Source organism: Ictidomys tridecemlineatus, chromosome 10, assembly GCF_052094955.1.
Source record: "Ictidomys tridecemlineatus isolate mIctTri1 chromosome 10, mIctTri1.hap1, whole genome shotgun sequence".
Classification (NCBI taxonomy): Eukaryota; Metazoa; Chordata; class Mammalia; order Rodentia; family Sciuridae; genus Ictidomys; species Ictidomys tridecemlineatus.
Genome location: NC_135486.1, coordinates 102,217,137 through 102,231,161, shown reverse-complemented (window position 1 = coordinate 102,231,161; position 14,025 = coordinate 102,217,137). Strand labels below are relative to the sequence as shown.

The 14,025-nt window shown below is 35.6% G+C and overlaps 1 protein-coding gene across 1 annotated transcript; it reads right to left on the bottom strand.

Moving 5' to 3' along the window:
* Window positions 1–12,079: 12,079 nt before the first annotated feature.
* Window positions 12,080–13,579, bottom strand: LOC101972173 (putative ribosome biogenesis protein RLP24). The gene has a single exon (XM_040277744.2). It carries the CDS (start codon window positions 13,533–13,535, stop codon window positions 13,044–13,046), a length of 492 nt encoding a protein of 163 aa, XP_040133678.2. The 5' UTR covers window positions 13,536–13,579; the 3' UTR covers window positions 12,080–13,043.
* Window positions 13,580–14,025: the final 446 nt, after the last annotated feature.

Genomic DNA, 14,025 nt, shown 5'->3' with positions numbered 1-14,025 from the left:
TTTACCAACATTTATTTATCATCGAGAATTTTAGCCTTTTATTTTGGGGATTGGCTTATTTCATGATATCCATTTACCTGTAAATGCCATTACTTTATTCTCTTGTAATGCTGATTAATAGTCCATTGTGTATATATACTACAGTTTTTTTATCTATTTATCTTTTGAAGGGCCTCAAATTATTCCATGAAATAGAAATGGAGGAAACCATTCCAAACTCATTCTGTGAATCTAGTATCACCCTGATACCCAAACCAGCCAGAGACACATCAAGGAAAGAAAATTTCAGACCTATATCCCTGATGAACATAGATGCAAAAATTATCAATAAAATTCTGGCAAATTACATACAAAAACATGAAAAAAAACAATGCATCATGATCAAGTTGTGTATTTCAGGGATGCAAGGTTAGTTTGACATACAAAAGTCAGTAAGTGTAATTCATCAAATCAATAAACTTAAAGAGAAGAATCCTATGATTATATAAATTGAAGCAGAAAAAGCATTTGACAAAACACAGTACCTTTTCATGTTCAAAACATTAGAAAAAATAGGGGTAGTGGGAATATACTTCAACATAGTAAAACCTCTCTATGCTAAACCTAAGGTTAACATCATTCTAAATTAAGAAAAATTGGAAGCATTCATGTAATAATTGTTCAACACAATCCTTGCCACTCAAGACAGAGCTATTAGATGAAAGAAATTCAAGGGAATAAGAATGGAAAAAGAAGAACTCAAACTATCATTCTTTGCCAATTACATAATTTTATACTTGGAGGATCCAAAAAACTCCACCAGAAAACTAGAATAATAAATGATTTTGACAAAGTAGCAGGACATAAAATAAATATCCATAAATCAAATGCATTTCTATACATCAATGATAAATCCTCTAAGAGACAAATAGCAAATCTACCCCATTCACTATATATATATATATATATATATAGTGAATATATATACACAGCTTTTTTACCCATAGATGAATGTAGTGTCATCCTGATAGCTAAACCAGGGAGAGACAGATTTCTTTGGATAGTCATAGAAATAATAAGCTGAGAGTGTTTGAAGTAAAACCAGAACATCAGAACATTGATAGTGGCAATAGAACAGAGAGATGTTCAGGAGAGAGAATTATCTAGGCTAGAAATCTAGTTGTGGCAGCTGGAAGTGTGGATAGTGGTAGAACACTTGCCTAGCACATGTGAGACACTGGGTTTGATACTCAGCACTGCATAAAAATAAATAAATAAAATAAAGGTATTGTGTCCATCTCTAGTTAAAAAATATTTTTTAAAAAAGAAAACTAATGGGCAGTGAGAGAGAAATTGACAGTGATGTTTCAGTTTCCAGTATAAGAAATGGGGAGTATATTCAACATACAAAGATGAAGCAATTTTCAGTGGTGTTTTTCTTCCTTCTGCTACTGAGTTCAGTAGTTTCTTCTACTTACATGCATTTTATCCTAATATAGTACTCTGAAACTGAGTTTGGTATGTTGTAATTATCATAATGAAAAAAAGGATTCTTTCCCTAGACCCACCATCTTGACCCTTGACAAACGTTTTGTAGTCTTCTATAGCCCGGTGTTTCCCCACCCTTGTGAAGTCATAGTAAACTAACATTAAGGACATCTATTTAAAAAATCTCATATACTTTATGTGTTTTTATTTTCAGGATAGCAGATCATTCTGAAGAAAACCTGATAAACTCAAGAACTTGAGGGTGGTATTTGGACCCTGTCTCATGAGATCAAGGCCTACAACCCCTCCTGGTACCATCTCCCCCTCCCATGCTGCATATGCCAATCAGACCCTGTTTGTAGAGTTCCTCATTACCAATGCACACATGATCTTTGAGGGTCCCTAGAGCCACAAAATATTTCATGTATTACTGATGTTGTTGCACCTTCGGTGGATAAAAGCCATCCTTCCAAACCCATAATATCAACAGAAAATTCCACAAAGTCACAATATTTTTCTACAAATCAATTGAGTTTTGACCATTATAAAATTGCATTAAATTTGTGATGTTTATATTAACAAGTTAATAGTCTTTGAACTGTTTGTTTTGAGATGTGTTGTGCTTTTAGTTTAAAATTTTTTCTTGTATCAATAGGGTATCCACACTGCAGATATTAAAATTGAAAGTTTTGAACTAAGCAAACAAGATACCAACTTCCAGAATGGCAATGTGCCAACTGGCAGAGTCCCTGGGCTTTTCTTTTCTATTCTTTTTAAATCTTCACCATGATGGTCCCACTGTGATATATTCAACAACTCCTCCTTAAAAAGCCATGGGCTACATTTTTGTATTGTATCAACGTATGCCCTGACTGCTCTTGATTTTACTGGGATGCCGCCTTCCTCTAACAATTTACTTAACACTCTTCAGGGCAACCGCATCACACCATCTTATATGGCCTTCACCCCTGAAGAGGAACATCTGATCAGTGATACAGTCAAGAATAAGCTTACTTCCAATCCTGTGTACACGGTCCTTGATGTGAAGCTGCTTATTGGCAGCACTGGAAATTACCCATCTGTGCAGCAAGACATCAAGTTCTTGCCTTTCAAAGTGTTTGAAAAGAAACCTAAACCACACATTCATGTTGATATTGGAGGTGAGCAAACTAAGACCTTTGCTCCAGAATAAATTTCTGCTATAATTCTCACTAAAATAAAAGATACTGCTCACACTTATTTGGGAAAGAAGATTACCTATGCAGTTGTTACTGTACCGGCATATTTTAAAGATGCCCAGTGGCAGTCAAGCAAAGATTCTGGAACTATTGCTGGCCTGAATGTAATGAGGATCATTACTGAGCCTACAGCAGCTGCTACTGCTTATCGTCTGGTTAAGAGGGAGGTAGAGAAGAACATTCTGGTGTTTTACCTGGGTGGTAGAACCTTCTATGTGTCTCTTCTCTCCATTGACAATTTGATGTCTTCAAAATCATGGCCACCAATAGAGACACTCATTAGGGTGGAGAAGACATTGACCAGCGTGTCATTTCATCAGGCTGTACAGAAAAAAAAAACTGAAAAAGATGTTAGGAAAAACAACAGAGCTGTGCAGAAACTTCAGCATGAAGTAGAAAAGGCCAAGTGGGCCCTGTCTTCTCAACATTGAGCAAGAATTTCAATTGAGTCCTTCTACAAAGGAGAAGACTTTTCTGAAACCCTTACTTGGGTGAAATTTGAATAGCTAAACATGGACCTGTTCCAGTATACCATGAACCCTGTTCAAAAAGTACTGGAGGATTCTGACTTGAAGAAGTCTGATATTGATGATACTGCTCTTGTTGGTGTTCAAATTCCAAAAATTCAGCAACTTGTTAAAGAGTTCTTCAATGGCAAGGAGCCATCATGTGGCATAAACCCGAATGAGGCTGTTACATATGGTGCTGTTGTCCAGGCTTGTGTACTCTCAGGTGTTCAAGATACAGGTGACCTAGTACTGCTTGATGTACGTCCCCTGACACTTGGCATTGAAAATGTGGGAGGTGTCATTACCAAACTGATACCAAGGAACACTGTGGTACCCACCAATAAGTCTCAGATCTTTTCTACAGCTTCTGATAATCAACCTACTGTTCCAATCAAGTCTTATGAAGGTAAATAACCCCTGAAAAAAAACAACCACCTTCTGGGTACATTTGATCTCACTGGGATTTTTCCTCTGGGGTCCCCTAGATTGAAGTCACTTTTGAGATATGTGAATGGTATTCTTTGGGCAACAGCTGAAGACAAAGGTACGGAGAAAAAAAAGAAGATTACAATTACCAATGACCAAAATTGCCTGACACCTGAAGAAATTGAAAGGATGGTTAATGATGTTGAGAAGTTTGCTGAGGAAGACAAAAGACTCAAGGAGCACATTGATACTAGGAATGAGTTGGAAAGCTACGCCTACTCTAAAGTGTCAGATTTGAGATAAAGAAAAGTTGGGAGGCAAACTTTCCTCTAAAGATAAGGAGACCATGGAAAAAGCTGTAGAGGAAAAGATTGAATGGCAGGAAAGCAACCAAGATGCTGATATTAAAGACATTCAAACTAAAAAGAAGGAACTAGAAGAAATTGTTCAGCCAACTATCAGCAGATTCAATGGAAGTGCAGGCCCTCCCCCAACTGGTGAAGAGGATAAAGCAGAAAGAGACGAGTTGAAGACACTGATTTGCTAGTGCTGTAATATTGTAAATACTGGACTCAAAACTTTTATTATGAGACAATTGAGAGAACTTAAGTCTCAAATGTAATTGGAATCTTCACCTCAGAGTGGTGATGAAAATGCTATAGCCCAAGTGGCTGTTTACTGCTTTCCATTAGCAGTTGTTCACATGTTTTGGGATGGAGAGAGAGAAGGAATTGGCTATCTTAAAAAAACTGGATATAAAAACGTGGGTCAGAATGTGTGTTCACCTCAGAAATGTTCTATTTAATGATTGGGTCATGCACACATGGTGTAGGTACTTTTGCTACCATAACTGATACAAACAAATATTTGTTATTTAAAAAAAAATACTGAAAAGTTTGCAACTGTCATAAAATAAAAATTTGTACAGATAAAGCTAAGGGATAAAACACTATAAGAAGCATTAAAACCATCTAAAGCCAAATAGCTAAACTATATAATTTAAATTATAGTATATGTATATAAAATATATAATGTATTATATAATATATACTACATATTATATATTTACATATATTGATATGATACAGTATAAGTCATTTTTATATAATTATAATATAATCAACATATTTTATATATTATATTAATATGAATCACACTAATATAATAATTGTATTATTATCTTGGTAATAATAAAATTATATTATTATATAATTGCATTATAATGATATGTACTATAATATAAATTCATATAATCATAAATATATTATATGATATATAATATATATGTTATATATAATAAAATAATATTTATATATTTAATTTATATATATAATATTATATGTGTATATGATATATATGTATTTCATATATTATATATAATGTATATTAAATACATATGAGTCACATGTATTCTTATATTTAATATATTATTTATATAATATATACATACTTTTCATATATATTTATATTAATATATATAATTTATATATAAATATAATATACAATTATATATTATATATTGTTGAGAGCCACAGCCAAGGGGGCCCCAGCAAACTTCCAGCTGCCAGAAAACTTCCAGCTGCCAGCTGATGATCCAGCTGCCAGCAAACTTCCAGCTGCCAGCTGATGATTGGCTCACAGCGGCCCCAGCAACATCTAGCTGATTGGCTCCTCTGCGGTGATGTTCATTGGGCTGTTTCCCTGCCCTTCAGACTGCCAGCTGATGATTGGCTCACAGTGGCCCCAGCAACATCTAGCTGATTGGCTCCTCCACGGAACGGCTCATTGGGGGACTTCTTTGGCTCTGCCCACGTGACCCAGCCAATCGGCCTCAAGAGCAGGAGGATTGTGGGATGTTGAGAGGCTGGTGTGAGGGTGAGAGGCTTGTGGAAGCCAGTGGTGGCAGTTGGGCTCTGAGGGTTTTTTCATTGAGGAGCTGTTTTGTTTGGCGTTTTTAGTTCTAAAAATAAAGTTCGTTTCTTTTGACAAGTGACTCCCGAATTTTGCCCAGCCAGACTGTGGCATTTGGTGGCTCACACGGGGAGTGACTGAGGGTAAGTAAACTGTTCTCCCCTGAGGGCAGGGCAAGAGGATGGGTAGACATTTTAAGATTCCTCTTTTGTTTTGCTTCACTTTTGTTTTAAGTTGCCTGTCCCTGGAGATGAGTGACACAGAAGAAAAACCGCTCACATCTGAGGAAAAACTATTTCCGTCTGAGGAACAGATAGGGAAAAAGGTTATAATGATTTTTTGTTTTTCCATTTTTATTTCATTCTATCTCGGCTTTGTTTGGTGTTATCTTGCTGGGTGGTATTATAGTAGAAATATGAGATTAGAAATTAGTAAAAAACAAACTGAAAGAGTGTTAAGTAAATTGTTAGAGGAAGGCGGCATCACAGTAAAATCAAGAGCAGTCAGGGCATACGTTGATACAATACAGAAATGTAGCCCATGGCTTTTTAAGGAGGAGTTGTTGAATATATCACAATGGGACCATCATGGTGAAGATTTAAAAAGAATAGAAAAGAAAAGCCCAGGGACTCTGCCAGTTGGCACATTGCCATTCTAGATGTTGGTATTTTGTTTGCTTAGTCCAAAGCCTTCAATTCAGACAAAGTTAGAGGCTAATAACACCTTTCTATTAGAAAGCATAAGTGTCCAACCAACAGCACCACCTCTACAGGACACTGCTACTAACAGCATTCTATCACCAGAGGGCATAAGTGTCCAATCAACAGCACCACCTCCATATACTAGGAGGGTCTCTACCCCCGCAGTTGATAGTTAGGATCCTGAGACAGGATCTCAAGTATGCCCTGTATTTGAGGTAGGAGGGCAACGAATTTACCAGGGTTTAAATTTCAAATCAGTGAAGGAGCTAAAAGAGGCTGTAACAACCTATGGTCCTCAAGCACCCTTCACTGTAAGCTTGGTCAAATCCATTACCAACTTAAGCATGACGCCAGCAGATTGGGCTAATATGTGTAAAGCTTTGCTAAATGGAGGTCAATACTTGTTATGGAAGGTTGCCAATGAGGAATTTTGCAAGGAGATGGCTATTCGAAATGCAGCAGCTGGTTATCCTCAGAGAAATCTAGATATGTTGTTAGGAAATGGACCTTATGAGAATCGGCAGCAACAAATTTCATATGATCCTGGTGTATATTCAAAAATTGCTGTAGATGCAGTTAAGGCATGGAAGACTTTACAAGAACATGGAGGTTTACAAGGTCAATTATCTAAGATAATACAAGGAGTTAATAAACCTTACGCTGAATTTGTAGATAGGCTTATTCAAACAGCACTGCTTGCAGAACTTGCCTAGACTATGTGTCACTTGTATGCATTGTGAACTCACGTGTATGCATTGTGAACTATTTGTTGGTGCATCAACTTGTGGTACTGTTGGGGTATTGATGATGTCATCGGTGGTACAATTTTTCCAACAAGAGCCGTCAATTGGCTTGGTGTATCTTCCTTCTTTCTGCTTGTCATGATCATTCAGCTAAAATTTGGGGGCCAACAGAGGTGAGGCAAAGAACCTCACCCCCCCGCAGGTACAAAGACCTCTCCACAGGTGTGGCTATATACTGGACCAGTAGTCAATGACGGGTAAGATCCAATTACAATGGTACCAACCTAAGACAGGAGGCTGACGCCCTGAGGTCAGCTCATGCAAAGACGGGTAAGGACCATATGTAGTATTGGACAACCTAAGGCAGGCATGGTCCCTAAGCCACATGCTTGTTGTTTAAACAGAGAGTGGGAGATGTTGAGAGCCACAGCCAAGGGGGCCCCAGCAAACTTCCAGATGCCAGAAAACTTCCAGCTTCCAGCTGATGATCCAGCTGCCAGCAAACTTCTAGCTACCGGCTGATGATTGGCTCACAGCAGCCCCAGCCACATCTAGCTGATTGGCTCTTCTGCAGTGATGTTCATTGGGCTTTTTCCCTGCCCTTCAGACTGCCAGCTGATGATTGGCTCACAGTGGCCCCAGCAACATCTAGCTGATTGGCTCCTCCAGGGAGCGGCTCATTAGGGGACTTCTTTGGCTCTGCCCACGCAACCCAGCCAATCGGCCTCAAGAGCAGGAGGATTGTGGGATGTTTAGAGGCTGGTGTGGGGATGAGAGGCTTTAGAAGCCGGTGGTGGCAGTTGGGCTCTGAGGGTTTTTTCCCTGAGGAGCTGTTTTGTTTGGCGTTTTTAGTTCTAAAAATAAAGTTAGTTTCTTTTGACAAGTGGCTCCCGAATTTTGCCCAGCCAGACTGTGGCAATATATATTATATGAATATATAATATGTAATGTATTTATATATTAATATACATAAAATTTATATATAACTAATATTTTTATTATATGTATATATAATAAAATAAATGTATTATATATAATATAAATTAGAGTGTTATATAAATATATTGTATTTAATTTATATTATATGTTATTATATAATATACAATATCCTTACATAATATTATAATTTAAATTACATAGATAAAATATGTCTTATTTGACTTTAGATGATTTTAATACTTTTGATATTTTTTAAGCCTTTAACTTTATCTCTATAAATTATGCTTTTATGACAATTTTAACCTTTTTTATATTTTTTATAATAGTCTTAAAATGTTCATGCTTTAGATATTTTTAATTTCAATGCATTTTTTCTAGACATTATGAGGGTTTGGTTAAAACTATTCCTTTTGGATGTATACTTGTAATCCCAGTAGCTTGGGACAGGTGGATCTCAAATAAAAAGCCAGCCTTTGAAATGGCGATGCTCTTAGCAACCCTGTCTCTAAATAAAATTCAGAATATGACTAGGGATGCAGCTCAATGGTTGAATGTCCCTTAGTTCAATTTTTAGTACCCACCAAAAAAATCCTTTTGTATGAAATGTTTTGACTTATAAATCACTTTACATACATTTTCTACCTGACTATCAACCAGAGAAAACGTTTATGTCATTAGAATTTAGCAATATTTATTTAATTTCATTTTGAGAGTATAGTAAATCTTTTTGTCTGGAATTTGAGAGATGTAGATGACTGAATCTGTTTCATTTATAAAATACCCAGTTGTTAGTCTATTCCTGTTATTTTCTGGGGTTTATCATCTTGCCTAAAATAAAATGTAAAGGGGACAAAAGTAAAATAGCCTTCTTTTGTATGTGTGAACTATATTGTGAATCAATGTTTTTGTATGAACATATTATACTTGATAAAAATTGTATGTATAGGTTTATACACACATTATTATATGTAAATTATTTCAAGTACATTATGTTATTGTGGCTTCTCTGAAATTGTTGCCTCTTGGAGTATGATAATTTAAGATTATTAACTATTGACTCAGTGGTCAACACATGGGCTCATCACTTGACTCTAATATGAAATGGGTTTTAGGGTATGTTGTCTTATAGTTCTCTATAACATTAACAAATAAAAAGAAATGAACAAATGGTCTTTTTAATGCTAAAGTCATTTATTTTAGCCTTCATTATGCAAAGTACAATCATCATATTGGTTTGAAAACTTAAAAATAAAACATTTATTGAGCTTTTTTGTGTGTATTAGACTTTAACAAGTTGAAATTTCACAGCAACCTCAAATGGTAAGTAAGAATTTTATAATTCCTGTGTTACAAATGAGGAAACTGAGGCTTAGCTAAGTGACATGCTTTTAGTTTTCAGAGATGCAGCAAGCAGAATTAAATCTCAAATACAGGGTTGTGAAATTTTGATTAGTGCTTCTTTTTGAGGGGATACCAGAGAGCCACATCCACAACCTTATTTTGTATTTTACTTAGAGCAGGATCTCACTGAATTTTTTTAACACCTTGTTTTGCTTTTGCTGAGGCTGGCTTTGAACTTGCAATCCTCCTGCCTCAGCCTCCCAGTGGGATTACAGGCCTGTGTCAGTGTGCGTGGCTGGTTAGTTGTCTTAATGAATGTGATTACTAAATAATAGAAGAAGAATTAACAATATAAAATGCATCTTTTGATGATTTTATTGTAAAATGCACATACAATTTTCCATTTAGACCATTTTGAAGTGTACAGTTAAGTAACACTAAGTATATTCACATTGTCCAAGATGGTATGTATTGCTGCGTCATCAGATGACAGAAAGCAGAAGAGGGGAAAGAGATGTGAATGATATGTTAAGCATCCTATATAAGGACATTCATTCTGTTAAAAAAATATAGAACCCCATGACCTAATCACATGGTTTGACTTATATATCACATTACATACTTTTTCTACCTGTACTATCAACCAGTGAAAATGTATATGTCATTAGAAGAGAAAAGTTCTTTATTTAAGTTAATTTTTAGAGTATAGTAAGTCTCATTCTCCCTTTTGCAACCACGTTTAAGTACATTGTAAAGTGAAATTTTTTAGGAAAAAGAATGTTGGTTTAAATCACGTGGAAAGTCATTTCTAACTCTGAACCTAAAACTGTAAGATAAATAGACCTTGATTCTAGTTTGGATGTTTCAAAACATGTGTCCATACACATGGCAGTGCCCTTTGCTGATGCAGCTTGCATCCTGAGGTTTCAGCTACCAGTCAGGGATCACTGCACTTTGGCCCTGGTTTCCATCTCCATCTTTCTACTGACATGAACTGATGTCACTATTGTATTGTAGGATTTAAGGACTGTTTTGTAGTTTAAAGCTTTAGGTTGTTGATATTTAATTACAATAATCAAACAAACATTTAATGACAATTTACTATATACTTTCATTGTGCTAGATAACAGAGACAAAACAATCTTTAAAAAGACTTACTGGGCTGGAATAAAGCTCACAGTTAAGTGCTCATCTAACATGTGCAAGGCTCTGGGTTCAATTTTCAGTACTAAAAACAAAGAAAAAACCTTTCTGTATTTGTGGAACTTACAACTAAATACTATCAAAAATTGGCAGCTAACTCTCAATGGATTCTATTTTCACATTTGAAAAAGTCAGATTTATTTAAGTATCATGCTTTTCCAGAAAAAAATAGCAGAATGCCCTGTAAATAAAGTCTGAGAGTAGGAGTACATTTTAAAATTGAAGCTAAAATTGTGTAATTTGTATTATTTCAAAGATGTTATTTCTCATTTGTAAAATTCTTATCTTCTCCTTGGTACTGCAGAGTGAACCCTGGGGAGCTTTACCACTGAGTTACATTCTGAGATCTTATTTTTTGAGAAAGAGTCTCACTAATTTATTAAGACTGGCTTTGAGCTTATGATCCTCCTGTCTCACACTCCCAAGCCACTGGGATTAAAGGCATGGACCTTCCATTTCTAAAATTGTAAATACCATATTTGTCCACCCAGCTTTTTTTCAGGAGACTTTAATTGAAAACTCTCCTGAAGGCTGGGATATGTTTCAGTGGTAGAGAACTTTCCTTGCATGTGTGAGTTCCTGGGATTGAGCTCCAGTGCTAGAGAGAAGGAAGGAAGGAAGAAAGGAAGGAAGGAAGGAAGGAAGGAAGGAAGGAAGGAAGGAAGGAAGGAAGGAAGGAAGGAAGGAAGGAAAGAAGGAAGAAAAGAAGGGAGGGAGGGAGGAAATAAGAAGGGGAGGGAAGGAGAAGGGAAGAGAGAGAAAGATAGAAAGGAAAGGAAGGAGGGAGGGAGGAAGAAAAAAAGGGAGGAAAGGAAGGAGGGAGGGAAAAGAAAGGAAGGAGAAAGAAAGAAAGGAAAGAAGGAAGAAAGGGGGAAGAGAGAGAAAAGTGGGAAGGAGGGAGGAAGAAAAAAAGGGAAATAAAAAGATTAGGAAAAGAAAATTATAATGAACAGCAATTAAAAGGTCTTCTGCTAACCTACATATTAGTCATTCAACACAGGAACCAAAGCCCTTATATGACTATTTAAATTAATTAAAATCCTACAAAATCAAATTTCAGTTCTTCAGTCTCATCAGTTATTTCAAAAGCTCAATTACCACATGGGCCAGTGGTTATCATACCTGACAGTGCAGTGGAGATACCGTACATTTCTGTCATGTCAGAAAGTTCTATTGGACAACACTGATAAAGAGGAAGCATCTCATCAAGATACTTGTATTGTGGATGTGTTAAAGAATTTTCAATAAAATTAAACACAATACATGTTTTAAAAAAACACATTTAGCAAATTGTGACCTACAAGAGAACATCCTGAAACCAAAAGAGGACCTTCTTTTTTTTTGTTTACAAATATGCCATGTTTTTATTATAAATAAGAATACAAAGGCAAAACCACATTGGAATTCAGGTCTTCTAACAGTTGGTCCAGAGACTGATTAATTTTTTACCACCTGACACTAAAATTTAAAATTAGCCATCACTTTGTTACCCTAAGTATCTGTAATGTATTCTAATTTCTTCCCTGAAAAAAGATAACCTATTACTCAATATCCTTAACACACTTAGAGTCATAATAATATAAAAGTACAGAAACACAAAATACTAAGCATATATTTCTCTTTAATTAACTATGTTTCCTAATACAGTAGTATGTGTAAAGAAAGTTATTTTCTTCCAAGTAAAAATACCTCATACTTTTTTAGTATCTTTAAATAATATATAGGCACACACTAAAAATGTTTTTATTTTATGTACAAATAATGGGCAGATGTTATACCCATAAATTCTATATTCCATAACAATTAAGAACCTGTTTTTAAAAAGAAAACTCCGCAAAAAATTTTAAGACACTAGGATTTCTTTACTTCTAAATCAGGGGGAGGAGGGAGGGAGCTTGCTCTAACAGGAATCACAAATTAGAACTAAGTATTCTCTAAAGCAGAAATAATATTGTGCCATTTCAAGTAAAGATTAGTCAGCTCTCCTCACAAACACTCACAACTACCTGCCAAGAAGAGGTAAACCAGGTCAAAACAGCTTAGCATAACTAGGCTTCATGGTATTTGGCCATTATGCTCCTTTAGGCTAATAAATCAAAACGGAAAATACTAAAATAAAAATAAATGATTTTGAGATTGCCATAAAAATTGTTAGTTCTTTGTTGTATCCTCCCTTTTATAACATAATAAATAGAACATTTTACTGCAAAGAAAATTTGATTTTACCTATCACTGGCCATGAATTTTTGTAATTACTTATTACATAAATGCTGCCTAGTGCCATTATCCTAAAGGCATGACCATGCTGTCCACAATCCACTTGTGCATTTATGAACAGAATTTTCATGATTTACATAAGCATGTCTATCAATGAAGACATTACAATGAGGTGCAATCTAAAATCCATAATCTGATGCTTTGCAGATAGCAATGTAGGAGAACAGTATTTATAATCACCTTTCACTTCAGTGACCTTATATAAAAATTAATTATTTAGAATTAAATTCTAAGTCTCCAAAGGATATTTTTAAATGTACACATAGAAATGATTATAGAGTAAGATATTTAAGAAACATCCTCCATGTCCACATCCTGTTGTAACTGCTGTACCATTTTTTCTTCCAGCTGTTTTTCTTTGCCTGCAAGAGGGGCTCGGATAAGATGGATGTTTTGCTTGACTTCTTTAATGTCCTGAACTTTCTGTAGCTCTTTATTTTTCTTCAATCTGTTCATTATAAATTTAGCTTGGCGTTTCTGTTTGATCTCTTCAACTCTCTTCATTGCATCAATAGTTTTATTCCATAGTTCTCGCTGGTATTTGACAGGTTCATTTCTACGTTTTACAAATTCAAATGAGTTATCCACTGTAAGCTCTTTGCCAGCTGCTTTCTGGAATGCTTTAGTCCACCTGACCTTGCAAGGATTATGCTTCTTTTTAAAGTTCTTATGACATTTGGATTTACAGAATCTGAATACCTTGCAATCATTGCAGACGAACATCATGCCGTGGCCGGGGTAGATGGGCCCTGAACAGAAATAACACTTCTCGATACGCATGTTGAGGCCGCGTGGGTCCCCACTGACCCAACGGCGAGCTGAGGAGGAAGAAGAGGACCTTCTTAACAAGCCAGTCAAATTGGCAGAATCTCATTCACGATGTTGAAAAATAACATCATTTGGAAAATAGCCTCTTTGTTGTGTATATACAAAAAAGCATCATAATGACTGAAAGTTCCAACTCTTGTATACAAATGTGGGTTGATTATCAATCAAATGTTACAAATATAAAACCAACCAGGAAAACTATTTCATTTAATGCATAATAGCACAGAAATAACGTAAAACAAAGACAAGCTAGGGGTGTGTTAACACAGTGAAAGTTCTTTGTTGACTAACTGCTCAACAGGGGTCAAACTAGACTTCTGAAATTTATAGGGAATTTTCTAAATTTTTTGACTGTGTTCTGCCTTTAGTAAACATACACATATGAATATACCATTTTACCTTTATTTCATTCACTTTTTTCTAACATTTTTGTTGCAAGAGT

What these genes read in the sequence shown, in the direction of transcription:
- LOC101972173 (XM_040277744.2), bottom strand. Translation starts at nt 13,535, where the DNA reads ATGCGTATCGAGAAGTGTTATTTCTGTTCAGGGCCCATCTACCCCGGC.